General features: G+C 56.9%; 2 protein-coding genes across 5 annotated transcripts in view; one reads left to right on the top strand and one right to left on the bottom strand.

Moving 5' to 3' along the window:
• Nucleotides 1–1,875: 1,875 nt before the first annotated feature.
• Nucleotides 1,876–16,225, bottom strand: CRAT (carnitine O-acetyltransferase). 2 transcript variants are annotated; one of them, XM_028107956.2, is made up of 15 exons: nucleotides 15,932–16,225; nucleotides 14,243–14,381; nucleotides 13,285–13,548; nucleotides 10,401–10,519; nucleotides 9,177–9,230; nucleotides 8,448–8,613; nucleotides 7,894–8,068; nucleotides 6,480–6,658; nucleotides 5,867–5,967; nucleotides 5,359–5,478; nucleotides 5,050–5,172; nucleotides 4,814–4,949; nucleotides 4,369–4,431; nucleotides 3,499–3,636; nucleotides 1,876–2,772 (listed from the first exon to the last, which is right to left on the bottom strand). In XM_028107956.2, the coding sequence occupies exons 2-15, from the start codon at nucleotides 14,267–14,269 to the stop codon at nucleotides 2,557–2,559; spliced, it is 1,881 nt and encodes a 626-aa protein (XP_027963757.1). In that variant the 5' UTR covers nucleotides 14,270–14,381; nucleotides 15,932–16,225; the 3' UTR covers nucleotides 1,876–2,556. The 2 variants fall into 2 exon arrangements, with proteins under 2 accessions (XP_027963757.1, XP_027963758.1); XM_028107957.2 differs by lacking the exon at nucleotides 14,243–14,381.
• A 409-nt stretch (nucleotides 16,226–16,634) lies between these two features.
• Nucleotides 16,635–27,676, top strand: part of PTPA (protein phosphatase 2 phosphatase activator) — a 30,152-nt gene continuing 19,110 nt past the window's right edge. The window contains exons 1-3 of one of the 3 annotated variants that reach the window (XM_028107958.2): nucleotides 16,635–16,927; nucleotides 21,949–22,046; nucleotides 25,036–25,122. In XM_028107958.2, the coding sequence (XP_027963759.1) occupies nucleotides 16,897–16,927; nucleotides 21,949–22,046; nucleotides 25,036–25,122 (216 nt within the window). In that variant the 5' untranslated portion in view covers nucleotides 16,635–16,896. Of the gene's footprint in view, nucleotides 16,928–17,178; nucleotides 17,266–17,285; nucleotides 17,305–21,948; nucleotides 22,047–25,035; nucleotides 25,123–27,676 lie in introns of those variants that run through there. The other 2 variants (XM_028107959.2, XM_028107960.1) reach the window with 2 other exon arrangements.

Consider the following 27,676-nt stretch of genomic DNA (forward strand, 5'->3'; position numbering starts at 1 on the left):
AAACTCGATACTGTAGGAGTGTGTCATCTCCCCAACACCTCCCAGAGTGTCCAGAGACCTTTAGAACGCTTGTCCCCCATGCAACGCTTGCAGAGTGTGAGGTCACATGTCATGCCCTCAGGAATGATTAAATCGGTGTTCCTTTGCCTTCCACTCACCCCCACCCCACCCCCAGCCTTCTGTCTTAACACTGCTTGGGGTCATCTGTGCTAAATGTGTCTTCTCCAAACGGTACTTTCGGCCCTAGAGAACTGAGTGAGGCTCTGTGGCAGTTCCTCACTCCTGAAGGATCATTTTGCCTTATATTCAGACCCCTGCACTTAGAACTCGAGCCTCCGGAGCCCTGGCTGTCTGTCCAGGCAGTGTCCTTGGCCTGGACCCCTCTCGCTGCTCCCCAGCTGCCCCAGGCCGGGTTGGGTGTGCGCCTCCCTGCAGCACCAGGGCTCACCTGTGCACTCACTCAACTCCTGCAGAGGACCTGCTCCCGAGACTCCCGGTAGCCCCCTGGGGGAGCAGCACCACCTCCATGGTACAGACGAGGATGCCTGGGCACAGGGAAGCCAAGGGCCAGCCGAAGCTCTCCAGCGGCAGAGCGGAGGCCGTGTCCTGTGGAGTTCTCTGGCAGGCCTTCCTGCTCACGGCCCCTGAGACGAGGGCACTCCCCTACCCCTTCCCCTGGCATCACCCCACCCTACTGGCCGTGCTGGGGTCCTGAGGAGTGGCCAGGCCTCGGACAACACCCACTCCCCCCGTTCTCTGGGCCCCACCTCTTGCTCCCTGGGACTTTGGGCAAGGGGCATACCCTGTCCTAGCCTCATCAGAGAACGGGGACACTGAGTCCCCACCTGTGTGGCTGTGAGGAGGCTCCATCAGGCTGGATGGTCCCCAGGGCCTAGCACAGGTTAGCTTCACCTGTCAGTGCCTTGGTCCAGCTGGCACCTTCCTGTGCCTCCCGGGCTGGGGCCCTCTGTCCTCCATAACCAGCTCGGGGCCCCGAGTCCGGGCCCGTTTCCACCCTGGGCTCCTTTCTCCTCCACCCGCTGCCCCGGGTTGTCTGAGTGGGTGTGGTGTTGGGGCTGGGTGCTTGGCTATGGGGGCTCCTCTGGAAATGTCTCTCTGCTATTTAGTGGCCTGGTGACCTTAACATCTCCGAGCTTGTTTCCGCATCTGCAAGATGGAGAAAGCCAGAGGATCTACCCTCACGTGATTGTCCCGAGTCAGCCAGGTCGCCTCTGCGACCTCTCCCAACTCCACCTCCTCGGCCCTGTTCTGGGGTGTTTCACGGGTGCCTTCCCTAGGGCCAGTACCCTTCTGAGTAGGAGACTCTTCTGTCCGTAAACAGCGTACTTGATTTTGGCAGGACACCCTGGCCCTGCAAGCTGTGGGCGGTTGGGGGCATGTATAGGGTTCTGATCAGCTAGCTGCATGACCTGGTGTCTACTAGGCCCTGGCAGCACCTGGGGCTGAGCCGGGCTGAGCAAGGCTGCTCGGCCGCGGCCGCTGCCGGCTCAGTGTGTGTGTCGGGGCGGCAGGAGAAGGCCCCGAGTCAGCTCCACACTGCCCAGCCCGCCACAGCCGCGCCTGGGAGGCCCCCCAGCCCCCAGGAGTAGTCGTTCCCACCCACAGCCCATGGACAGGGAGGCCCAAGTCAGTGGAGACGGCAGCCCTGGGTCTGGTGCCATTGCCGGCTAAGTGCCCTGAGGTCGGCCTTGGCCTGCGGCTCCCCAGCCGAAGCCCGAGAACCCTCCTCTTGGCTGCTCTGGGAGCCTCTGGGCCTGCTGGCTGCTTGGACACTGACTCCCAGATGCAGGCCAAGTTGAGAGAAGGCAAGGCGTCTGCCCCACCTTGCCTGCCCCCTCGGCTGAAACACCTCTCCACCGACTAATTTCTGCTTTATTAATCACCTTGCACGTTACTGTTATACAACCATCAACATGGTTCAGGAATCAAGCTGAGTGGAAGCGAGCGAGTCGGGGCTCAGGGGCCACATGATCCAAAAGAGCACAGAACCGCTCCCCCACCCCACCCCCCCGCCCCGGGGAACACGGTTCTGCCATGCAGGGTGGGCCGCGTCGAGGCCTTGGGTTTCCCTTCCCGGCACACCCTGCACCCTGGCCTCAGTCTCGGGGAGGCCTGGAGCCCCTGGCTCTAGAGAGTCCCATCTCTAGATCCTTGGGAGCCAGCAGTGTAGAGGGCAGGGGGCTGGCTAGAGCTGAGCTAGCAGGAAAAGGACTTCCCAGTCTGCTGCCCTGGCAAGGGACGGGCTCTTCGGCTTCCTTTCCCTGGAGGTGGGCTCATGGGTGACGCACCGGGCGCCAGGGCCTTCCGTCCTGCTCAGCCTCTGAACTCAGCCCAGGACCCGGGCCCCAGCAAATGCTGGGGATGACCCCATGGAAGGCCCTGGCTCAGGCCTGCAGGCCCTGCTGGGGGATGCCGGCCCTGCATTAGTCAGATCTGCAAGGTCCGGCGGGCAGGGAGCAAAGGAGCGGAACGCTGGTGGGCGGCCCACCCGGGGTGGGCACGGCTGTGACACCGGCAGGCCTGAGCACAGGGGGCTCACAGCTTGGCCCGAGGGTGGCTCTGCAGCAGCGCGCGCATGTCCAGGAGTGCCTTCTCCAGGTAGTGCGCCAGGCGGGCTGCGTTGGTCTCGGCACAGCTGTTGTAGGCCGACACGGAGAAGTTGATGTGAGCCTCCATGGGGTTATAGCAAACGCCATAGCCATCTGGGACCACGGGCCCAAAGAACATGACGCAGTCTGTCTTGGCAGGGACCTGGAGACAGCACAGGACTGAGGCTTCCACCCTACCCCACGGGCTCCCCTCCAGCCCCGCGGTGGCACCAGCTGGCCTTTCTGTATCTCTGCTCGCACTGTGCTCTGCCCTCTTCTCCAGCGGATGCCTTCCTTCTCCTCCTCCTTTGGGGCGCAGTTCTGGAGTCAACCGTCTACAGAGCTGTCCTTGCCATTCCCGAGGGAGCTTTAAGTGCTCCCTCCTTGAGCCTCCCCTGACCCCCAGCACTTCCTGGGGCGGTGGGGGGGGGGCGTCACTGCCTTGGTCCCTGTGCTTCCAGCCTACACTGTGAGCCCCCAGGGACACAGGATGGTGGTCTGTCCCTGCTGTGTCCCAGTGCCCAGCACTGGATGGCATGACTTAGATGTTCCTTCGTGTCTGACTAATGAATGAATGAAGGTGATTCTCCCACGGTGGGGGGTGTGTGTGGGGGGGGCTCTGACTCCTCCTCAGTCTCCCTGAGCTGCAGCACAGCCCCTTGACCCCAGCTCTTCCACCAGAACTCAGCTGCTTCAGCAGTGGACATGGGGTAGCCTCTATGGGTCACGCCACCACCAAGGTCTGACCATGTTCTGGACTTCGGCTCTATTCAGTGGAGCCTTTGTCTAGCTCCAGCGGGGTCTGTGCCATCCCACCCCAGGGCGCCTAGGGCAGTGGCAGGGGCCCGGAGGGCAGGAAAACCCAGATGGCTCCGGGGCAGTGGCCCACCTGGCTGGTGGAGAGGTTGAAGTGCATAGCGATAGCGTAGGAGGTGTCCATGAAGATGTCGGGCATGCTCACCAGGTCCTCAATGGCCTGCAGCTTCAGTCCCAGCAGGTGCCGGTCGAAGGCCTCCCCGCGGATGGCCTGTGAGAGGGGAAGCTATCAGGTGCAGCGGCTGCAGGCCCAGAGGGTGCCCCTGACCTTCCTCAAAGGCCTATAGCAGCAGCTCCTCTTCCATGCAGTGGTCCCTTGGACTCACAAGACCAGAGGGTCCAGGCAGGACAGCCCTCCCTTTACAGATGGGGAAACTGAGGCCCAGGGACCTGTCCAGGGAGGGGACAGGGCAGGATTTAAGAACACAGGCCCACAGGATGGGTGGCCTGGCCCCATCCTGGCTACGGGGCCTTGGCAGGTCACTTACATCCTGGAGCCTCAGTGTCTTCATCTATAAAATGGGGATGGTCACTGAATTTCCTTTTACAGGGTGGCAGTGAGATCAAAACGGACATCTGCATGGAACGCGGGCAGGGCCTGGCACACGCAGGTGCCAGGCCTCCAGCCCCCTTGACCACCGCCCAAGCTGTCAGAGGGCAGGAGCGCTGCTGTTGGCCAGACTCTGCAAACCGTCAGCGTCCTGGGCTCCCGGGACACTGAGGAGAGAGCATGACGCAAGATCCAGAGGCTAACCCGGGACCAACAAAGTCGCTGGGCTGAGCCTCGGTTTCTCCAACTTTAAAAGGGCAATATTCAGCCTGGCTCCAGGTGCCCCAAGTGCCCCAAGGTTTGGGGAGGAGGGGTTTGTGTTAAGGGTGAGCAGCATTTGCCGCAGGGAGGGACAGGCAGATGGACAGCCGGGAAATGAGGTCATTCGGTCACCTGGTCGGCGTAGGCTCGGTGGGCTTGCACGGCCTTCCGCAGCAGCTCCACCTTCTGGTGCTCCTAGGGGGTGAGGGAGTTGAAGTATATGTCCCTTCCCTGTTCCTGCTGCCCACACCCCAGCAGCCCACTTCCCAGCCAGCACTAGTGTCCGCGCCCTCTGAGAGCAGAAACCGGAACTGCCCTCTCTCTCGTCAGTCCTTCCCCGAGGCCTGACCCACAGGGCAGATGCTTGCTGCAGACGAGTGAACGAACGAACAGTTTCTTTTAGTCTTTGGCTGCCAGGAAGCTCAGGGCCAAATCATGACTCCACCTTCTGGGAGATTCCCAGCGCCCAGGGGTTGAAGGGTTGGAAGGACAGTAGGTGCTCAATCAGTGGTGTGATGACAGAACGTATAGGAAGGAAGGGAGGCCAGCTTGCCCACCCTTACCCCGGACCACTCACCGACACGCTGGGGTCATCCATGGCTTTGACGAAGGCCAGCGAATCCACGGAGGCGGAGCGGATGGTGTCGGTGCGGCCCAGGTGAAACATGCGCAGGGAGGCACTCTCGTACGTGGCGCACGCCTGTTTGTAGATCCTGGGTGGGAGAGGGGGTTGAGCACCCCCCTGGCAGGTTGCCCCGCCTCCACCCCCAGGCCTCATGCCTCCTCCACTGGCGGGGTGGGGGCGGGGCGCACCGGTAGTAGGCCAGCTGTAAGGCCATCTGGACAAAGGCATCGGGGCTCAGCTTCTCCGCCTTGGGGAAGTCTTTTCCAAAGTGGTGGAACACCATCACCATGATGTCCAGGTCCTGGATCATGCTGGGGGGGTGGGGAGAGGGGAGGTGGGTGAGGGGCTGGCACGTGGCAGCCCCTGCCAGCCCCAGGGAAGGCCCAAGGGCAGGCTCAGTAGCAGCCGGGTACGACGGAAGACCCGGAACAGGAGCCCAGCAGGCTCCAGGGCCCCGGGCTTTTAAACTAACTTAACCATCTGTGCCCAGTGCTTACATGCTGAGATTCTGCTTGGCCTTTTCAATGTCACTCTTGATCTCGGGGGTGATGTTGAACCGCAGCTTCTTGGGCATGGGCAGGGGCACCATGGGGGACCGCACGAGCTCGGGCTTCTTCCTGCAAGGGACACGGGGAGGCCTCAGGAGCCTGGGTCCATCCCTGGGCCTGGGGTGGGGGTGGGGCACAGGTCCCCGAGGCTGGAGGGAGCCAGCCTAGGGAGACCCTGGGTTTGCTCCTTAGAAAAATGCCTTCGCTCCAGCTTTCTAGGAGCCACATGGAGGAGGCCTGCAGAGGGGAGGGGACTTGTCTGAGGTCCTGTAGCTGGGGAGTGGCAGAGCCGGAAGGCAAACCCAGGTCTGACAGACTCTAAGCCCAGGCCTTCCTTCCTCTGGCTTCATTTGAAGAAACAGATTCCCAGGCCCAAGGGAGAGGGGCGTTCCCCCGTGTGTGTCACCTATCACCAGGAGCTAGGGAACTGGCTAGAGGGTGGGACAACCACACTCACGTGAACTCAATGACGTGGTCCACAAGGGCAATGATGGGGGGGCCCTCTGCTGCCGCATGCTCATACACAAGCCCACAGGAGCCGTCTTCTGCCACAATGAACTATGGAGGGGAGCAGGGACCTGTCAGGCCCAGGGCCCTGGAGCCATTCTCTGCTGGCTGGGTCCGTGGGAAGCGCCTCTCTGGAGCCATCTCAGGGGTTAGGCTGACTTATTACTGTTATCAGTAACAGTGAACGCTCAGCAGGGGCCTTGGGCCCATTCCAGGCCACAGCAAGCACGTCCCATACTCATACACCTCACTGAGTCCCTGCAGTACCCTCCCTGGGGGTCATTTTACAGGCGCAGAGAGGGAAAGTCAGAGCCAAGACCGCGTCGCTCTGCCTGGCCCCACAGCCCAGGCTCTCTCTGATGTGCTGCAGGGGTGACAGCGGTTTCTGGGCCAGGCCCGCTAATGACAGGCTAACCGCCCGGTAATTACAGCCACATCCACCTGCTGGCTTCCCACCTGCTTTACTAGCTGGGAGGCCAGGGACGCCCAGGTGAGGGGCAGGAAGTCCTGAGGCTGCAGTGGGCCAAGTTTGGGTGTGCGTCCTGGCCCCGCCAAGTCCTCACCTGCAGCGTCTTGTCGAACCAGCGATTGCCACTGTTAAGCTTGCCTCCACCCCCGTGCAGCATCTGGCCGGCCACGTGGTTGCGGTACACATCGTCTGAGACCCGGGGCATGGGGGCGTCCAGGCACAAGGTGAAGATGCTCTTCTGGATGGAGCGTACTGATTCCCGGTTCACCTTGTCTGTGGAGGCAGGCGGGAGGGGTGCGAGATGGGGCTGAATGTCAGGCCCGGGGAGGCCTCAGGGGCTTCCAGAGCATTCATCTCATGCTTTACCCTCAACAGGACCCTGCGGCCCCCCGGGCACCCCGTGAGGCAGGGCCCAATCCCGGACCCACATTAGAGATAAGGAAACAGGGGCGCCTGGGTGGCTCAGTTGGTTAAGCGTCTGCCTTCGGCTCGGGTCATGATCCCAGGGTCCTGGGATCGGGCCCCGCATCGGGCTCCCTGCTCGGCGGGGAGTCTGCTTCTCCCTCTCCCACTCCCCCTGCTTGTGTTCCCTCTCTCACTGTCTCTCTCTGTCAAATAAATAAATAAAAATCTTAAAAAAAAAAGAGAGATGAGGAAACAGAGGGGCGTCCGACTGGCTCGTCGGAGGAGCCTGCAGCACCTGATCTCAGGGTTGTGAGTTCGAGCCCCACGTTGGGTGTAAAAATTTCTAACAAAATAAAACTAAACTGAAAAAAAAAAAAAAGAGGCGGGGCGCCTGGGTGGCTCAGTCGTTAGGCGTCTGCCTCCGGCTCAGGTCATGATCCCAGGGTCCTGGGACTGGGCGGGCCCTGCGTCGGGCTCCCTGCTGAGAGGGAGGCCTGCTTCTCCCTCTCCCACTCCCCCGGCTTGTGTTCCCTCTCTCGCTGTGTCTCTGTCAAATAAATAAATAAAATCTTAAAAAAAAAAAAAGAGGGGTGCCTGCGTGGCTCAGTCACTTAAGCACCCGACTCTTGATTTTGGCTCAGGCCAGGGTCTCAGGGTCGTGAGGTCTGAGTTGGAGCCCCGGGGCTCAGCCGGGAGTCGGCTTGTCCCTCTCCTTCCCCCTCTGCCCCTCCCCCCACTCTTGTGCATAACTAAATAAAATCTAAAAAAAAAAAAGAACTGAGGAAACAGAAGCCCCAGGTCACATGGAGAGCCAGTGTGGCTCAGGGGGCCAACACAGGGTTCTGGCTCTGGGGACAATGCCCTGACCAACACAGGATTTGGAAGGAACGTGGAGGCAGAGGTGGGGTCCGCAGCCAGAGGACTTCGACTGTTACCATAACTTGCTACTTAACAGAGGGAAACTAAACCCAACCAAGCCTTAGTTTCCTCATCTGTGAAATGGGCCAACACCCACTCTGACTTGAGAGGATTCGGTGAGAAATGTGGCTGCCTGGGGCCTAGTGGGGGCCTCTCTTCCTTCTTCCACCCCCACCCAGGGGCACCTTTGATGAGGGTGTTGTATGCCTTGGCCCAGGAGTTGCGGTGGTTGGAGGTGAGGATGCCCACGGGCTCTTTGTTGGTTTGTAGTGACGAGTTCCAGATCTTCTCCAGTTGCACGAAGATCTGATCTGATGTCAGGGGTGTCCCATCGCTGTGGTACACATCCAGCTCAAAAAACTATCCGGGCACAGGCAAGTGGAGAGAAGGGAGGAGGGTGTGTGTGTGTGTCTCAGACTGGCCGCAGTTACCTCCCACCCCTGCTTCCTCCTGGCCTTGGCAGCCCAGAAGTTGCAGCCAGTGCTGGCTGGCCCAGGCCCTGCCGAGGGGACAAAGTCAGGCCACGGGTGTGAGGCGGGGAGGGCCTTGCATTGCTCTCCCCCAGGCTGGCCAGGCCCGGGGCCCCTCCTGGCTGCCCTCAGGCTGGGGCCTAGCGGGGCACCCGGTGGAGACGCCTAGGGCATGCCTATTCCTGGGGACGCATGGGCCTGTGCGGTGGGGCGGCTGACTTTTGGCCCTGCCCCCCTCCTCCCCTGCAGCAGGCTGGGAGCCCACCCACTTGGTAGTTGTGCACCACAGTGATGTGCATGGGCGGCTTCTTGGTCTTGCTGAAGCTGATGACCGTGTCCTGCTTGGGGCCTGGCACGCGGCAGGAGGACAGGATCTGATAGTACTGGTTCATGCACAGCGGCTTCCCCCCCAGGTACTCCACGGGCAGGGTCTCGCTGCGGGGGGGGGGGGGCAGAGGGACAGTGAGGGGGGCCACCAGGCAGGTAAGTGGGGAAGAGGGCAAGACCGGCAGGAAGCTGTTGCTGGGCATGGCTGAGAAGGGGGCTCACATGAGCGGTGTCCCGACCCCCACTCAGCAGGAGCCGGGGCTGGGTCAGGGCCTGGCCTGCGGTCAGGAGGCCTGTCTTCCACCCTGGCTGGGCCCTGCTGGGGTCACCCTGGAAACCCCCTTCCCCCTCTGTGCTTCAGTTTGCCCACAGGAGAGATGAAGCAGTGAGTCAACCTCTGGGGTCCTCTTTGTTTGGCTGGGACACCAATTCCAGGGGTCTGTCGGGACCGTGTCGCCAGGCAGCGGTCTCAGCAGCGGGAGCAGAGGACCTCGGTGTCCCAATCCCCGCACTCTGTCTCCCCAACCCCAACAGCGGCTGGGCCAACAGGAACTGGAAGCGAGGAGCTCTGGGCCAGCCCAGCATCGGTCCGCTGATTGGCCTCGCCCCAGCCCAGGCTGGAGCGGCTGTGGGAATTGGGAGGGGTGGGGGGGTGGGGGCGGGCTGCTCACTTGTCAACCATGGCCTTGAAATCCAACACGCCCTCGATGAATTTGGCAGCGAACCTGGGGGGACCAATTAGAGATCAGAAGCTGTGTGGACTCCTAGTGGAAGGTCCCTGATCAGGGACACCCGTGGGCTGACGGGAGGGGCCGAGTCAAAGGAGACAGATTGCTTCACTTCTGATTCACTGCTTGCGGTAAGCATGAAGGTGTTCAAGGGCAGGACCTGTGTTTGAGTCCCAGCTTGCCTTTCTGAGCCAGCTTTCTCTTATCTCTAGAGGGATGACTCTTAGAGGGCCCTGGGAGATGCTTCAGCCAAGCCCTGGCAGGATGTAGGTGTAATGAATGGAGTTACGATTATAGCTGGTTCACTGGTCAGTGCTGGTGGATTCAACCCACACAGGGCCTAAAGCCCTGAACCACAGCCTGGAGCCTGGAAGGAGGTCACCCTTCTCTGAAACCTCAGTTATAGAGGGACCGGGGACCTTGGGGGACAGGGAGTATGAATGGGAGGGCAGTGGCTCAGGGTGTCCCCTCTGATAGGTACCTTCCTGTTTGGGGGCCTCTGTGTCTCCCAGGCCACCTCTCTCAACCTGACCTTCCTCCTTGGATGGTCTGGGCCACGCCAATCACGCCTGACACCTGGGCTGCCCCTGGACCATGGGGACCACGGGCTGGAGTCTGAGTCAGAATTCTTGGGGTACCCTGGTCCCTTTAAGAGAAGCAGGTGGTAGCCCTGGGTGGCTGGTCCTTGGGCAGGAGATGCCTGTCACTGGTATTTTTATCCCTGGTTGTACCGGAACAGGGGCCAGGGCAAGTGACAGGGCCTAATGTGGAAAAGGGACTGTGTATAAAGGTCACCCCTGTGGCCAGCTGAAGAGAGAGAGGAGAGTGGTGAAGTGTCAGAACTGATGTGAGGGACAGCCTCAGGTTTAGAGGGAGGGAGGAGACGTGGTCCACAGTGTGGCAACCAGTTATGAAGCTGCAGAGCCAGAAAGACCCTGCTTTCTGGCCTGGATCAGCCAATCCTGAAAGGTACTCTTGGGCAAGCCCTACCATTGCTCTGAGCCTCAGTTTCCCAGCTGTAAAGTAGGGATGATACTCCCGACTTCATAAGGCTGCATGTGGGGATGAAAGACAATGACCAGGACTGGGGCCCCTGCAGTGTCCCGAGGCACTGGACGTCAGGGCCCTGGACATGCCCGGAGCCCCGTCCCAGTCGCGGCCACTCACCGGAGCTGTCCCTGCAGGTCCACAAAGTCCTGTTTGGGCAGGGCCACACCAGGGTTGGAGTAGATGACCAGGGGCTGGCGGTACTGGAGGTAGGCTGTTTTGAGCCACCATTCAGACAGCTGGGAAAAGGACCAGAGCCTGTGAGGCGTGGGCGGGGACCTGGCTGGGCCCCTTCTGCCCCCTCTATAGGGCGCAGATCCTCAGAGTGAATGCTCAGATCCAGAGCCCCCCACCCCCTTCAACCCACCAGCAGCACCCCATCATTTCCCCTTTGCCTGAGGCAATCCACCTTAGCAAGATAAATCAGACAAAACTGCCAAGCCAAAGATTCCAGAGAGAGTGACTGGGCAGGAAACCTGCGGGTGGGGGTGGGGTGGGGTGAGGGGAGGAGGCAGAAATGGGAATCGTTTTCCTTTCTTTTACAAGGCTTTTTTTTTTTCTTTAAGATTTTATTTATTTGTCTGAGAGAGAGCGAGAGCACAAGCAGGGGGAGTGGCAGAGGCAGAGGGAGAAGCAGACTCCCCGCTGAGCAGGGAGCCCGATGCGGGGCTCGATCCCAGGACCCTGGGACCACGACCTGAGCCGAAGGCAGACGCTTCACTGACTGAGCCACCCAGGTGCCCCTCTTACACACTTTTGGTCAATGATTTTACTACTTTTAGAAAGAAAAAAATATATGCCGGATAAACAAAAAAGGGGAAAAGGGAAAAATCTATAAGGTCTGATGAATGTGTTTTTGACCGTCCCAGGTAGATATTCTCCAGGGAGCCAGGAATGCACGGGCTCAGTGCAGTGTAGCTCCTGGGACCCTGGTCCTCCGTGGCCTGGGTTTTGTTGGTGTCAGACTGGGGTGCAGACACTCCCTTGGGTCTCCAGGTCAGGGCCATCTGGGGAAAGCTCCCTGTGAGGGTAAATCACTGCCCTAGGGACAAGATGTGGGTACCACATCCTGTGTCTCCACCTGGTGGTCTGTCCTCTGCCCAAGGGGCGCTATTTCCACTGGGGGAGCAGTGTCTCTGCGGACCAGCCACGGACAGGCTGTTGAAGGCTACTATCCCCGGGCTGTGCAGCCTACCACTGACTATCATCCTTGAGCCCCACGTGCTGGTCGTACTACCCCCCTCGCTCCGCCCCTGCAAGCGCATGCCTGAAACACCTCTCTGGCCAGTCTCTCCATCCTAGGCACCCCACGCCCCCATTGTGTTTCCTCTCCCCTCTCAAATGGCGGTGGGACCTGCCTCTTCACCAAACAGTTTCTGCTTGGGGAACTGCTGGCCTGCAGCACCAGGCCACCAGCTGTGGGCCCCTGGCAAGGGGTGAGGGGAGACAATGTGCCCAGGTTATACAGCAGGCCAGGGGGCAGCATCTGTCTGCTGACTTGTGACCCGAGGACAGGGCTCCTGGTCGGCCAGACACTCCTGTGTAGCTCAGGGCCTCCCTGAGAGCAGCTGTGTGGCTCTGGGCTTTCAATCTACCTCTCTGGGCCTCAGCTTCCTCACTGTGGGTCAGGGAGGAGCAGACAGGAATTCCCTCCCCTTGGGGGCAGCCGGGCTGCCCTTCAGCCAGGGGCCCCCACTCCATCAGGATCTCCGGGCCTCTGGCCAGAGCTGGGAAATAAGGGGAGATCCTGCAGATGTGGGCATTCCCCCGCTGAGAACCTGCTGGGCACGAGGGCCCTGTGAGTGGAGAAGGGGATACCCCTACCTCTTTAGCTAGAAGCTTCTGTGGGAAGGAGTTCCGGGATAAAACTGTTGGGAAACCGCCAGACCACAGACTCTCTAAGTGCCTGCCGAGGCTCAGTACATGCCGCCTGCCAGTTGATGACTCCTACCTTCTGTGTGCAGCCCCCAGCCCTCCATCTGCCCCACTCAGAGCATCTCCCACCTCATATGGCTGGAACCCAGCTCTGGTTCTCTCCCACAAGACTGCTCCCTCCTCGGCCCTCCCCGTCTTGGCCCAGTCTCCCTCTCCACCCGCCCCAACCCCCCCCCCCCCCCACGCAGTTGCTTTAGGTCAGGACGGCTCCCCCTACAACCCCTATGAGCAAGGGCCACTGGTTCCTCCTCCAGAACATACACGGGACAGAGGGGACTGACTCGTCTGCCCTCTCCCTGCTGGCATCCCCCTCGGGGTGCCAGTGCCAGCCTCATCCCATGCCTCCCACCCCCACGCCCGCTTCCCTCCCAGCAGTCGGGGTGGTTCTTTTCCACCGTGTTGAGGTGTAAGATGCATATAGAAAAGTGCACGGAGCATCAGTGTGGACCCATTTTCATGAGCTGTGCACACCTGCATGGCAGATGGGGACAAGGAACCAGGGCGATCGAATCTGTCACTGAACAGCACCAATGCCCCCTCCCACTGAACTCCAGCCCAGATTCCCTCCTCTGATGCGCCTCCCACCCCCAGCCCCAGGCCACTGCTCTACATTCCAGCCTCGGCTGCTAGACATGCTAGGCTCTTCCCACCTTTGCCCCGGCTGTTCTCTGTCTTAGATCCAAGGCCTCCTCCTCTCAGCCCACTCCAAACAAAGACACTGCCATTCTCCTCTCTCCCTTTTTTCTCCTGGTGAACTTCACTGCCGGAAAGAAACTCATCCACTCACCTGTATGCTGTTTAATCACCTTGCTTCCCACCCTCCTTGAATGTCAGCCCCAAGGGACCATGGACTGTGTCCTTCTTGCTCACTCAGGGACCGGCCTAGTGCGAGGCACAGAGGAAGCGCTCAAGAAACCCCGTGGCATGAAAGAATGTGCCAGAGCAGCCGGTGCTAGGAAATTCAGCGTGAGGCCGGCAACAGGCCACAGCGAGGGATCCTCTCATGACCTGAGCCTCTGAGAGGGCCCCGGGCCCCTCAACCCGTGTGGGAACAGGGAGCTCCACTCACCCAGTTCTCCGTCTTCCTGGCCCTGCGCTCCAGCCCCTTCTGCAGGCGCTCCCCCACACCCCCCGCAGTCTGAAACTCTTCCACCAGCTGCTTGGTCTGGGCCCACTCCTCCTCGCTCACGATGGGCTGCAGAGCCTTGAGGTAGCGGTCCAGGGACTGGTGGAGCGCGGGCACGGGCAACCGGGGCAGCGAATCCTGGTGGGCCTTGAAGCGGCTGGAGACACTCATCAAGAAGGAGGGCCTGAGGAAGCCCAGGGGCTTCACCTGCAGGCAGCAGAACATCCTGCTCATTCTCTCACCGGCTCTGGAAGACCCTGGCAATCCTGAAGCTCTGGTCCCGGGCACTTATGTGCCCATCCCCGGGGTCAGAGACAGCCTCTTGGGTGGTGCCTGCCTGGGTTCCCAGCCCTCAAACTGTAGGTGTCTCCACCTCTCTGGGGCCTGGGGATGCAGGTAGGGGGATGGGCGGGGGTGTGGCCATTGATCCCGGTAACCGGGAACCAAGTCAGGGTGAATGGCACCTGTTGGGGGTGGCAGAGCTGACAGCGACCTCTCACCTGTCTGGAAGCAACAAGGCCCCACCTTCTTCACCCTAGCACAATGAGCCAGCCAGCAAGCAGTGAGGTGACCGCTCCCGCCCAGGGGCCCCCCACCTCCTTTTCTCCCACCCTTGCCAAGCTGGGAAATAAGAGGCATAAAGAGAAAGTCAGAAGGAGCCGGATGACGACAGAACCTTTGGGCGAGGGCCAGGCCTTGGTTTTCATCTGTCTGCGGGATGGGCACAGAAGCGGCATAGGGGCAGTGCCGTGGTAAGCAAGAGCTGAATGGCCTGATAGGTGGGTGAGAGGTGGCAGAGAGAGAAAATGGGGGAGATTCTGGAGGTGGGCAGAGAGAGAAATAGGAGATCCGAGGCTGTGGGCAGCAGTGGGTAGGCAAGTGGCGGAGGATCGTTCCATACCTTCTCTTTCTGCTGCCCGTCTTCCATGGCAGGACTGAGGTTCTGAGCCCTGTCTTTCTGCCTTGGGCTGGGCCTCTAAGCCTAACTGTGCTACCCAGTGGGCGAGCAGAACCTAGCAAGAGACAGCCACTTGCCTGGGCTGGAAAGAGAAGAACCAAGATTCAGGGGGACGCAGAGGTGGCAGTGGCAACGGCTTCGGTGGCTAGGGTGGCATCTAGGGTTGTGGCGCTGGCAGGCATCCTTGTTGGCTGCCAGAAGTAGAGGATTGGGGAGCAGGTGAAGGGGCCGGTAGTAGGCACCAGAGTAGAAGGAAACCTGGAATATGTTCTCCTCTCTTCTCTGGGTGGGTCTGGTGCCAGGGCGAGGAAGAATTTTAAAAATCCACCTGTTGGAATCTGCGTAGGTTTGTGTAATGATGGAAAACTTGGCTGGAGGCAGAAGCCGCCTGGCCACTGAGATTGCACCACAACCCTGAAATCAGTCCTGTAAACTGGGCTTGGTGCAAGAGAGCAGACACTGGGAAAGGGCCATTAAGTGGCGAGGGGCTGCTAAGAGCTCATTTCGTTTTCCTCCAGGACTCTTGGAGCCCTTCCGGGCCTCCCTTCCACCAAAGCCTGCTTCTCTTGAGCTGTCACCTGGGGGCAAGAGTGGAGGACTTCGGGCACTAAAAAAATAAACTGAAGGAGGAGGCAGCTGGTTTTGGGATTCTGCTAGATTTGAGTCACCAGATCTGGGGGATTCTGGCCAAGTCTCTCCTTGCCTCAGTTTCCCCAGCAGTAAAGTGATCAGGCCACCCAGCAGGTCCTGGAGGATGACCTAGAAGCTGTCTGTCAGATGGGGGCACTGCTCAGGTGTCAGTGGCAAGGGTGATGTGGAGCCTTAGGTCTCTGGGAGATCTGGAAGAACCTCTGGGCCAGCAGATGGGTAACCTCAGCCCTCTGGGCCAGGGAGTGTCTGTTTGGACATCCTTCTTGGCACAGACAGAAGGAGATGCAAGCAGAGATATGCTTGAAGGAGAGAGGAAAGGAACTCAAATCAGAGTGGCAGCACTGCTTGCTGTCCTGTGGGGAGGATTCTGGGGTAGACATGGACAAGCTGGCAGGGAGGGACTGGTGGAGACAAAGGGTATGGGGCTGCCACCTGCTGCCTCCTGCCGGTTCAGAGGATCTTCCCCGCCGCCCAGCTTGAGGCCTCCACATGAATTTCTCTGGCCACACAAAGCTCCCCAAGGGCCATTTTGATAAGCCCAAGGAGAATGACCAACTGGATGAGGTTGGAGAAGTGGCTCTGGCCTGGGCATAGATGGCTCAGGCTGAGCATGCGACAGGTGTGTGAGTCAGGGGGAGAGACTCCCGGTCCCTCAGCTCCTTGGCTCTGGGTCTAAGGGTGGAGGTGCTGCCTGAAGCCAGGGTCCCCACTATCTTTTTCGGGTGGCTGGAGTTTAGAGCCACACGACGTGCGTTCGATCGGATCTCTGACCTTGAGCCTCCGTCCCCTCCTCTGCCAAGCAGGGTTAGTCCACCTGCCGATCCCACCCCAGCAGCTGCTGGCCGGGCAGGACAGTGGCCACCCGGCCGCGTCGCCTCCATGGCCTGTTTCTCCATTCCGGCGCAGCTGCGTGTCTGGCCCGGCTCGCGGCCCGCCCGTCCCGTCCAGGGCCCGCCCGCCCCGGGTCCTCGCCGCACTCACCACGGCCCTGGCCGCGAAAGCCAACATCTCTGGGGCCCGCCCGCGGACACACAGTCCGCTCGGTCCTCCGCACTGGGCAAAGTCTGCGCCGCTGCCGCCGCCGCCACTGCCGCCGCCGCCGCCGCCGCCGCCGCCGCCGGTGGGTCCCCGCTAGAGTCTCCGGGCCAAGGTCGCCGAGTCACCGCCGCCGGCCGGTAGAGGCGACCCGGCGCCCACCCACCGGGCCCGGCGGGCGGCGGGCAGGGGGCCCCCGGGAGGAGGATTCTTGGGGCGGGGCCACCAGCCGGTTGCGGGCCCGGGCCGTTAGCCCAGAGCGCCGGGCGGGGCTGGCCGGGGGCGGAGCCGAGGGCGCAGTTAGTGGTCGCGAGACCCCGCGAGGCGGTGGAACCCAGGAAGAGGGGAGAAAAAGGCTGCTGTCCAGCTCGCCGTCTCCCACCTCCACAGGCTGTCTAAGCTGTTGGAGGCAGTAGCGTGCACCCCTCTCAGTCCGTTTGGTGTCCTTGAGCGCTACTCTCAGAGCGGCAGAAGAACACAACCATGTCAATAGGGGAACGTCCTCTAATATGCCTCGGGATAGGGTCAAAGATGACAGGTGGGGAGCGCCCCGCACAAGCATGGCTGCCGCGCTCCCATGGCCGGGCCGACCGCGGGCTGGTAGGGAGGCGAGCCGGCCGTCGGCGCGCATGCTCCCAGCTGCCCCGCACCAACATGGCCGCCGCCTCCCCGTGAGCGCCGCAGCCGCGAGCCAGCCGTTACTGGGCATGCTCCCTGAGTGCCCCGCACCAGCATGGCGGTCGTCTTCACGGGGGTGATTTCAATTCTCGGTTTTCTGTTATAGCCGGCTGGTCCTCCTTTCTCTTCAGAAAGCTCTGAGCGCCTGGTGGAGCCGGGGAAAGGGAGGGGGTGCGGGGGTGAAAGGTGAGAGGGGACTGCAGGCATTCGGGCCGGCTCCTGGCGGGAGGAAGATGGCTGAGGGCGAGCGGCAGTCGCCGCCAGGTAGGACGGGGCCGGGCCCGGCCGGGGTCGGGTAGGGGCGCGGGGGCGGCACCCGGCGCGGGGGCGGGGAAGGGGTGTGGTGTGTGTGTGGGCGGGGGGGGGGGCTCGGCCGCGGGGGAGGGGGCGGGTCGGGAGGTGGAGGAACTCGGGTGGTAGAAGCTGCTGGGCCCTGAGGAAGACGTGCTGGGAGCATCTGGGGAGCGGCGAGAACCCGGGGCTGCGAAGGGGTGGCGGGTGGGGCGCAACACCTGGACTTGGGGAGCCCGGGCAGCGCCGTGGCCAGTGGGGAGGCCTTTTCCACATCTGGGCTGCTGGTGCTGAAGTCGGCTCTTGAGCTGGTGGGGAAGCTGCCAGGGACGGGGTCGACAGTGATTCTGGTGGCTGCCTTCTTTATTAGAGCCTGCTCGGGGGGTGAGGGGTGGTGCTCTGTGGGCCTGGGCCTGCCTCCACCCCGTTTCCAGACTCCTCCGCACCCTGCCCACCCCTCCTCCACCTACCCTCTCTCCCTCTTGGAGGCGGGTTTCAGGGGCTGAAAATTTATTGAGAGAAGCTGCCCTTGGTTGTGTAAACCACTAATTTAAAAAAAGCTGGTTGTGCAAGATGAGTCCCTCCCTGGCATCACGATCTGTAACTTTTATTTACGCTGTGGCTTGGCTTTAGTTCATCTCAAATAACTAGGATGGAAGTACTAGGGAAAGGGTCTGATAGAGACCCGTTTCCTGAAGAAGGGGGAAGGCTGTTTGCTGACACCCACCTCCCGCACCCGAGCTAGGAAGGACTGACCGTAGATGATTTAAAGTTCTGACAGGGCGAATAGACGGGCCAAACACAGCTCATGTTTTGAACGCATTGGTTATGCCTTCTAACTGTCTTGCATTTTGGGATCCCTGGAAAGGTCTCAGGAAGGAGAAATTATGAAGATCAAAAAAGGCATCCCCTTCCCTGCACCAAATAGATGAACCAAGAGCTGGGTATGGTCTCTTAGGGCATTTGAAACCAGACGTTTACTTCATTTGGTACAAAACTTCTGTGCCTGTGCCCTTAGAAGTTCCGGTAATGCCTGTGAGAGATAGAAGCCAACCAGAATTCTCAGTGAGATGAATGTGTCTCCGAAGTTGGGTGGCTGGGGAGATAGCCCATGCGCTGAAAGAGATGAAGGCGCAGTGAGGATATCTGTGGCTGGAAAGAGCCAGGTGCCGGGAGGTGGTCCTCCTTTGAAGTTTGAAACAGGACGTTTTGGAACAAGTAGAAAGAACTACTTCACTCAGACAGTGTAGTGATGAAAACCTTGGATTTTAGAGTTGTACAGACCTGGCTCTGCCTGGCAGATCACATTCTCTGAGCCTTGCTTATCTCTGAAAATGGGGCTGTTAATACCTTCAACAGAGTTGTAGTGTGTGTTCCGTAGGTGATGTGGGCAAAACACGGGGCATGGGGAGTAGTCAGGAAATGTTGATTGCTGTTGTCCTTTTAAAAGGTGGTACAGGTTGAACATGTAGGCTAGTTCTCAAATGACAGATGATATTACATTATACTTTTGGGCGGGGCTTAGGGAACATCTCTAAAACTCTAGATACTTCCATCTTTTACTGTGAGCTTGTAGGTGTACCGTGACACCTTTGTCAGAGATAGAGTCTGAGGCTGGAGGGACTCAGTCATCAAGACCCTGGTTTGAAGGCTTGTTTCTTTTATTTGATATTGCATGTTCTGGTAACAACATGTGTGTATGTTTCATTAGTGGTTGTTGCAGTGCTTCCTACAGGAAAGCCATTCCTCTGGTACCAGGCTTGGCTTGGTTTCCCACCTGTGAAATAACTCAGAAAGGCTGTCCCCTGGCAGGGAACTTACAGAAGCACTCTCTGTTCCTAATGATCATTTGCAAGTTGATTATTTGGAATGTGGAACACATTTTCCCATAAAAACAATGATGTTAGGTTACCAGCCTGACCTACAAAGCTTTTAATTTAATAGCATCTTTTTTTTTTTCTAAGATTTTATTTATTGGGGCGCCTGGGTGGCTCAGTCGTTAAGCGTCTGCCTTTGGCTCAGGTCATGATCCCAGGGTCCTGGGATCGAGCCCCACAGCAGGCTCCCAGCTCCGTGGGAAGCTTGCTTCTCCCTCTCCCACTCCCCCCTGCTTGTGTTCCCTCTCTCGCTGTATCTCTCTGTGTCAAATAAATAAATAAAATCTTTAAAAAAAAAAGATTTTATTTATTTATTTGAGAGAGAGAGAGAGACAGACAGCATGAACAGGAAGGAGGAGGCAGAGGGAGAGGAAGAAGCAGACCCCCGCTGAGCAGGGAGCCCGAAGTGGGGCTGGATCCCAGGACCCTGAGATCATGACCTGAGCTGAAGGCCGACGCTTCACTGACTGAGCCACCCAGGCGCCCCTATTTAATAGCATATTAAGGTAGTAATTTACTAATAGTAGGGGCCTCAGTTTTGGGTTCTGGGAACAGGGCTTGTAGAACAGGTGGGAGGAGGAAGAGAGTTTCTGATTTGTTTTTTGGGCTCTGGTTTCAATTTTAAATTAGGCAGAGGTTTGCCTTGCTCTCATCTCGGATTCTCTGTCCTCCTCGTCAGGTCTCCAGGTATTCTAGAGCTTTCCCTCTCCTCGGGGCCTCTCCAGGCATGCTCCATTCTCCCAAATGTCACATGTTCCAGAACCATCTTAGGCCCCTGTCCCCTTTCTCCATGCAGGCAATGGTCAGCTAGATTTTAGGAGGACAGCAGGGGTAGAAATTATCGTATGTCGTGAATGACTCTTTCTGGAGAGTTTGGGTTTTTAAAGGAAGGTGTTAACTAATACAACAGATCTTCAATAGTGGATTCAGGCACGGCCCTTGTCCAAGACCCTTGGGGCCAGGTGTATTTTGGAATTCAGGGTTTCCCAGATTTCAGAAAGGAGCACCCCACAATCAAACAAAAATACTTCTGCAGCAAAACTTAAATTCCCTAAGAGGGATCTGCAAAGCCTATAAATGTTCTCATGTTGGTTTAGGTTTAAGTTTTGTACGAAAAGAATTTGTGCCAAACTTATTTTAAAAACTTTGGGTTTTTAGAACTTTTTGGATTTTGGAATTACGGAGAAGAGACTGAGGGCTCGTATTTTCCAGTGTCATAAAGTAAAGGGAATCCTGCAGTGTGGGCCAGGTATTTTTGGCTAGAGAGGCCACTCATACTCAGCGGTCCACTTTGGTGTGAAGTTTGCTTCTAGGTCAGCATGTGGAACTGCCCTGTGTTTTCCTTTCCCCAAGTTCTGCAAATATAGAAACTCCATTAAAAGTTTTTTTTTCCTGATTATAAAATTATTGTATGCTAGTTCTTTTTTTTTTTTTACGAAAGAGAGAGTGCGTGCTTAGGCTCGCGAATGTGGAGGGGGGGAGGAGAGAAGGAGAGAGAGAGAGAATCTTAGGCAGGCTCCATGTCCAGCATGGAGCCCGATGCGGGGGTCCATCTCATGACCCTGAGATCAGGAGATCATGACCTGAGCTGAAATCAAGAGTTGGGTGCTCAACTGAATGAGCCACCCAGGCGCCCCATAGCGTATGCTAGTTTTTAATAGCAATATGTAACTTAGAAATGGAAGTCCCTTATAAATCTTACCTCCTAGAGATGACTATTAATTAACTTTGGGGTTTAATCCTTCAGATTTTTCCAATGCATATGCTGATACACATTTATGTGAGTATGTATAGCTATTTTTGCAATAATGAGATTATGTTATATATAATATAGCTTAATTTTCTTTTTTCACTTACTTTTTTATTTAAGATTTTATTTATTTATCCATGAGAGACAGAGAGAGAGAGAGAGAGAGAGAGGCAGAGGGAGAAGCAGGCTCCCAAGGAGCAGGGAGCCCGATGCGGGACTCGATCCCAGGACTCTGGGATCATGACCTGAGCCGAAGGCAGACGCTTAACCATCTGAGCCACCCAGGCGCCCCTTCTTTTTTCACTTATTAATATCTAGGCTGTTTTCCTATGTCAGTAATTTAGGTTTTATTCTTTTAAAGAACTATGAAGATGGGCGCCTGGGTGGCTCAGTTGGTTAAGCGACTGCCTTCGGCTCCGGTCATGGTCCCGGAGTCCCGGGATCGAGTCCCGCATCGGGCTCCCTGCTCGGCGGGGAGTCTGCTTCTCCCTCTGACCCTCTTCCCTCTTGTGCTCTCTATCTCTCATTCTCTCTCTCTCAACTAAACAAACAAAATCTTTAAAAAAAAACTATGAAGATTTCCATTATATGGGCATATTATTATTTACCCATTGCCTTGTCAATTGATATATGCGCTGTTTCTACCTTTTTTCTGTGCAGTAAGTGCCTTTATATACACCTTGGTGTATTTCTGTGAGCCCCTGAAGGGTTGGTGCCTACAAGTAGGAATGTTGGCTCCATGGGTCTGTGTCGTTTTTACTTCAAAAGTCAGTGCTGAGTTGCCTCCTCAGCGGATTCTGCCAAGACTCCCACCGGCAGTGCAGGAGAGCTCCTGCTTCCCCATTCCCAGTCGATGCCGGATGGTTTTAATCTGCCACCCTGATCTGGAAAAGCCATCTCCTCTAATTTACATTTCTGTGCTTATTCAGAGGTTGGCAGTTTTTTTCAAATGTTTACGGGTGGTCGTTTGTAATTTTTCTCCTCCTTCTTTGAATTGCCTGCTTTTGTCTAAAAGGTCAACTTCGTTTTATTTTTTAACCATTCTCTGGTGAGGGAGCGGGAGGTGAGGGCACCGCGGAGCAGCTGAACGCGTCAGTTGTTGAGGGCATTCCCAGTACGGCGGGGCTCTGGGCTGAGGGTGGAAGGGCAGGCGGTCAGTGGATTTGGCTTGATTGTCCTGGGAGTACGTGTCTGGTTTACCCTAGGGACTGGGGGTTGGAGTCTTGGTTTAAACTTGTGTGTGTGTGTGTGTGTGAGAGAGAGAGAGAGAGAGAGAGAGAGAGAGAGCGAGAGCGAGAGAGAGGGAGAAAGTTGGGTTGAGGGGAAGATTCTATTTATGTATTTGCTTCTTCACTTTCTTTGTCAAGATTCTTCGGAGGATATCCCTCCAGCCACTCAGAACTTCATCATTCCAAAAAAGGAGATCCACACAGTTCCAGACATGGGCAAATGGAAGCGTTCTCAGGTACCAGTGGTGTCTGCACTGTAGGGCCAGAGCTGGGGTGAAGAACTTCGGCTTTTTCAAAGACAGTGCGCTCCTGACCTTCCTTGTTCTTGGAACTAGAGCTGTTAGAAGCTAGGGAGAGAGCTGACAGGGGAGCCGGCTGTCCCCCTCTCTCTGGGGGAGAAGTTATAGCTGGTCTTGGAGCCAGTGTATCTAAGAGAGAGGAGGTTATCTATCTCATGGAAACCTAGGCCAGGGAGGTGGCTGGGCCTAAAAATACCTAGGAACTGGGACCTAGAGCAAGGGGAAGTGCAGACCAGCTTTCTGTGCTGCTCAGTCCAATGGTGGGCAGGAAATAACAGCTTCTACCTCCTGGGCTTCTGGCAGAGGCTGTGGAAAGATTGGGACTAAGAAAAGGAAAGCCAAATCCCCAGGGAAAGCCTTGGTCCCAGCTCCAGCCAGGTGTCCACACCTGGTCTGCTCAGCTGAGGTTGGGGGGGGGGTCACTTGTGCAGAAAGGCAGGTTCTCCTTAGGGAGTCCGCTGTGCTGACACTAAGCCCACATCCTATAATGGCCATGGCTCTTCTTGGGCCATGCAAGCCTCTCTGGCTCCTCTTTCATAAATAAGCCTGCCTTCGAAATATTTGCAGATGGTTATCATGTCTTTTCTGAGTTATGTTCTCCCCCTGAATCTTCACCAGGATAAACACCTTAGTCCCTTCAGCTGCTCAAAGGACACGTTTGAGTCCCTTTGTCATCTTGGTTGTTCTACCTCAGCGTTTCTAAACCTCAGCACTGGTGACGTTTTGGGATGGATAATTCTTTATTGTAGGGGGCTGTCCTGTGCATTGTACGATGTTTAGGACCTTCCCTGGCCTCTACCTGCTGGATGCCAGCAGCACCCCTCCCCCAGGTATTACGACCGAAAATGTCTCCAGACCTTGTGAGAGGTTGTCTGGGAGCCAGATCGCCTGGGTTGAGAACCACAAGTCTGCCCTGAACCTGCAGATTGGCTGAATCCAAACGTGGCTTTAGTTCCTTGCTTTCCCCCTGCGTGTTTTCCAAGGAGGATGGGGTGATTATGATGTGCTAGGTATTTTTTAGCTCATTTAATCCTCACAAAAACCCTGGGAGGTGGGCTCAGGGGTCATCTCCATTTTTGAAGGTGAGAAACGTGAGGCCAGGAGATAAAGACATTTAGCCGGATGGCACAGTTAGCAAGTGGTTGGGATGAGACTCAAGATTCATGCCCAGGTCCTCTGTCTCTAGATAGCCATGGGTTGAGCCATTATGCTCTAGGCCACAGGTCGGCAAATTACTGCCTGCTCACCTAATCTGGACCTCTGCCTGTTTTTGTAAATAAAGTTTTATTGGAACACAGCAAGGCTCATTTATGTATTGTCCATGGCTGCTTTCGCACTAACTGGCAGAGTTGGGCAGAGTTGAGAATCTGTGAACCAGACTTTATGGCCTGCAGAGCCTAAAATGGTTACTATCTGGCCCTTTGTAGGCAGTTTGTTGATCCTGCTGTAGGCACCAACACTTTTTGGGAAGTTTTGGTTACTTTTTCTAATGGAGTATGTGTTGAATGATACTGGATAGAAGGCTTTCACTTGCTCTGAAGCTCACCACTCAAGTTCGTGGCTCGACAAGTGACTCTGTGGCATGGTCCACACAGTTTCACTAGGCTGCCGAGTGCAGCAACCAGGAGCGTAGACTTAGGATCAGAGTGGTCAAAGCTTGAAGCCCAGGCTTGCCATTTCCTATCCTTGTGACTTAGGCAGCGCGCCTAAGCTGGCCAAGCCTATTTCTTCTACCGTAAAGTGTTGTTGTTGGGAGGCTTAGATGACTCAAAGTCCAAAAAGCACCTGGCCCAGTGCTAGGCATTTGTGAGCTGTACTGAGCTGCGGGCATGGTCGTTACTGTTACAGGGATGAGGATGGTGGCGTTGGTGGAGACTTTGCTCACAGTCTTGTTTGTAAGAATGACCTGAGCTTTAGTCAGCAAGAGACTCAGGCCCAAGTGGGAGCCGGGACCGTGGGGGGTGACACTGCCTCTTGCTGCTTCCTGTCTTTGCATCGCGGTATAGTTTGCAGGAACGACTGTGGCTTTGCAGGCAGGATGAGGGCTCGGACCTGCCCCATGACCCCTCGTTTCCATCTGTGGCCGTCCCACGGGCTGTAGGAAGGGCCTGGTACAGGAATGCTCCCTTCTAGATACGGAATGGTCAGTTCTCAGGGCTTGCTGTGGCTGCTGCTGGCATTTTGGAGAAGGAGGAAGGAAGAGAATGAGAGGCAACAGAGACGAAGAAGAAACGACACCAGACAGAAGTCACTTGCTCCCGGGGCCTACACCTTAGTGCTTTCTTATCCCTGTGCTGGTTGTAACCTGCAACTCAACAGGGAAGAGAGTGCCCAGTTGGAAGCCAGGGATGGGTGTGCTGGGAGACCTGGCCATGGGCAGAAAACAGTTTCTTCTCCTGGGAGCAGGGGGTCTGCACTGCAGGCTCACAGCCTGGCCTGTCTGGTGGGGGAAACATCTGGAAGACTGACAGTGGAGGAACCCTTGCTGGTATTCCTTGAACTCCTGGTGGTATAGTGGAGTTGGAGGACTTGTGGGGTCCTAGCTCCACATCTAATGAGATCTTGGTCTTAGGAGACCTTGGGCAAGTCATCTCTCCTGAGGCCTTGGTTTCCTCATCTATACGATGGGGATAGTGACAGTGTTTACCTTGTGGGGTTGTGTAAAGAAGCTATTGTCAGGAGTAGTGAGCACACAATAAACTCTGCCTGAAGGTCCAGGTGTCATTGTGGTCATTGGCTCACCAGCTGTTTAGGGTAGAGAGTAGGGTGGAGTATTTGGTGTTATTGTTCTACTGCTGGCAGGCCGGGGTCCAGGGACAGCTAGGAGCTCTTTGGGAACTGGGTGGAGCTGGGGGCTGGCTGGGGTGTGGAGGGTCAGGGGTCTGACACCCCTCTCTCCGTCTCCACTCCCCACTTCGTTTGGTAGGCGTACGCTGACTACATCGGATTCATCCTCACGCTCAACGAAGGTGTGAAGGGGAAGAAGCTGACCTTCGAGTACAAAGTCTCTGAGGTAGGCACAGGCAGGGGAGACTGCTGCAGCAGGGCTGCTCCCAGAATAGCTCCAGAGAGTCACCTGTGCTCACGGCCCACAACAGGCCAGTGCAGGAAATAAGATCGCCTGAGCACATGTGCAGTTGACATTTTGGTGTTTGTATTTCTTTTCCTTTTTAAAAAGTATTTATTATTTGAGAGAGAGAGGGAAGGAGCACGCGCATGAGTGGGGGGAGGGAGAGCGGCAAGCAGAATCCACGCTGAGCACAGAGCTGACCCGGCAGCTGGATCCTGGTGGGGCTCCATCTCAGGACCCTGAGATCATGGCCTGAGCTGAAACCAAGAGTCAGACACTCAACCGACTGAGCCACCCGGGCCCTTCTTGGTGTTTGTATTTCTAATCTTTTTTTTTTTTTTTTTTCCCAATTTGTCAGTAGATGTATATTTATAAAATTGGGATCAAGGTAACTATGCTGTTTTATAGCCTGCATTTTTGCTAACTGGTGTTTTTATGTACCTTTTTAAACGAAAAAAGATTATAAATGAAGTAAGTGTGCTTCACTGAAGGGTTCACTAATAGAAGTGTATTAACAAAAAGCTGACCTCTCCCTGTCTTTCCCCTCCTACCCAGCTCCCTGGGGCGGCCCCGGGAACGGTTTGGGGAATGTCACCCAGACCTGCCCTCTGAGCTCCTCCTCTCCTGCTGCCCCTCCACGATGTAAATGGTAGCCTCATTGAGCCGGCCCTCATTTATTTAAACAGCCCTAACTGTGGACTTTGAGGTTGTGTCCCTAAATGTTGCTGCTCTGAACATCGTTACATATAGATCTGTGGGCGCTCTTTCCTGAGGAATCATTCCTGGAAGTGGGGATGCTGAGTTGAGGGCATGCACTGCAGGATGGACGCTCTTTGGCTGCTCTTCTGGAGATAGGTCGTTGGTGGAGAAAGGACAAGAGCTGTGGGGAGGTGTGGCCTTGCAGGCTATTTGCTGTGGCTGGATGCCATCTCCAAGGGCTGGGTCCCAGGCCTCCAGTGGCCTCTTGGGTTCCTCTCCCAGTTGGCTCACAGTCACCCTGAGACTCTTATCTCAGACACCAGGGCCTGAGCTGCCTCTCCGTGCCTTGTCCCACCCTGTTGGAGAAGGCCTGGCCCAGTCGTGGCCTGGTCTGTCCACACCCTGCCTCAGGAGAGCTGCCTCTTCCTGGGCCCCAACTGGCTGTGGAGTGGCAGAGGTCTTGTTCTGTCACCGGAGGGGAGCCGGACCTGTGCTGGGGATAGACCTCCTACTCTTGGGGCCTGGCCCACCATTGAGTTTGTGGGTTGGGAGAGAGAGGGCTTGTCCTTGAGCCTGTGGTGAGGGAGGCTCGGCTGTCCTCAGTGGGCAGGGAGTGTGGCGGGGGAAGGCTAATTACTGGGGGGTGTTCTAATCACCCCAGCAGATCCTGAGGTCCCGTAACTTCCGCTCACGCTTTGATGGTAGACTCCACGCTGGCCGGGTGTTGTCCTAGCTCAGGAGCTGTTCTCTTGGCAGGATTGCAGCGTGGTTAAGTGCTTGGGTTCTGGAGTCAGGCTGACTGGGTTTGGATAACCTCTCCCTTCCAAGCTGAGTGGTTTCGTCCCCTCTGACCCTCTATCTCCTCATCTGTGGAGTAACAGAGCCGGCAGACTGACTCATGGCCCCTGGGGAGAAGTCAGTGGGATCCTACATGTAGGCTTGTTAGGACAGTGCCTGGTGCATACTGGATGTCTTTATCGTTATTAGCTGTTATCATGAGCTGTTTTTCAGTTCTGACCTCCAGTAGTGGTGTGATTGCTTCAGTTGGGGGCGCTTCCTGAGCTGGGTTTCATTCCAGTGCCAGGGTGATCACTTGGTGGGCAGAGGTGACTAGTTTGGACTCCAGAGGTCTCCCAGCTTCTGCCAGTGGCTGGCAGGGCAGCAGAAGGCAGGGCTCACAGCGTGTGATCTCAGCCCACAGATGGGGGGAGGCCCCAGCACAGCTGCTTGGGGCTCCTGCTTCCTCTCACTCCTGCCTCCTCCTACAGGGATGGCAGCTGGGCAGAGGGCAGACAGAGCCGCCCTAGGGGGAAGCTTCCAGACCAGCCGCGAAGGGAACAAGCAAGGGCAATGTGGTGAGACTGTCTAGACCCATGTTTAGAAGGCTCTCCTGCAGTTTTTGTTGTTTTTGTTTTTAATATTTTATTTATTTGAGAGAGAGAGAATGAGAGATAGAGAGCACAAGAGGGAAGAGGGTCAGAAGGGAGAAGCAGACTCCCTGCCGAGCAGGGAGCCCGATGCGGGACTCGATCCTGGGACTCCAGGATCGTGACCTGAGCCGAAGGCAGTCGCTTAACCAGCTGAGCCACCCAGGCGCCCTCCTGCAGTTTGTGATTATATCTGTCTTAATGTTTGGGGATTCAGATTTTGGGGTTTTGCAAAATGTGGGTAGATAAGAGGCTTATTTTTTTGCTGTTGTTCTGTTTGCTATTTAAGTTGGGCGCAGAGACAAAGAAAACGCTGGCAAGTAGTGGTTTGGAGAAAATTTTACTGGTCCATGAAATCCAAAAGGAAGCAC

This window comes from Eumetopias jubatus, unplaced genomic scaffold (assembly GCF_037043125.1).
Source record: "Eumetopias jubatus isolate StellerSeaLion01/CBP00866 unplaced genomic scaffold, mEumJub1_p1.0 scaffold_15, whole genome shotgun sequence".
Classification (NCBI taxonomy): Eukaryota; Metazoa; Chordata; class Mammalia; order Carnivora; family Otariidae; genus Eumetopias; species Eumetopias jubatus.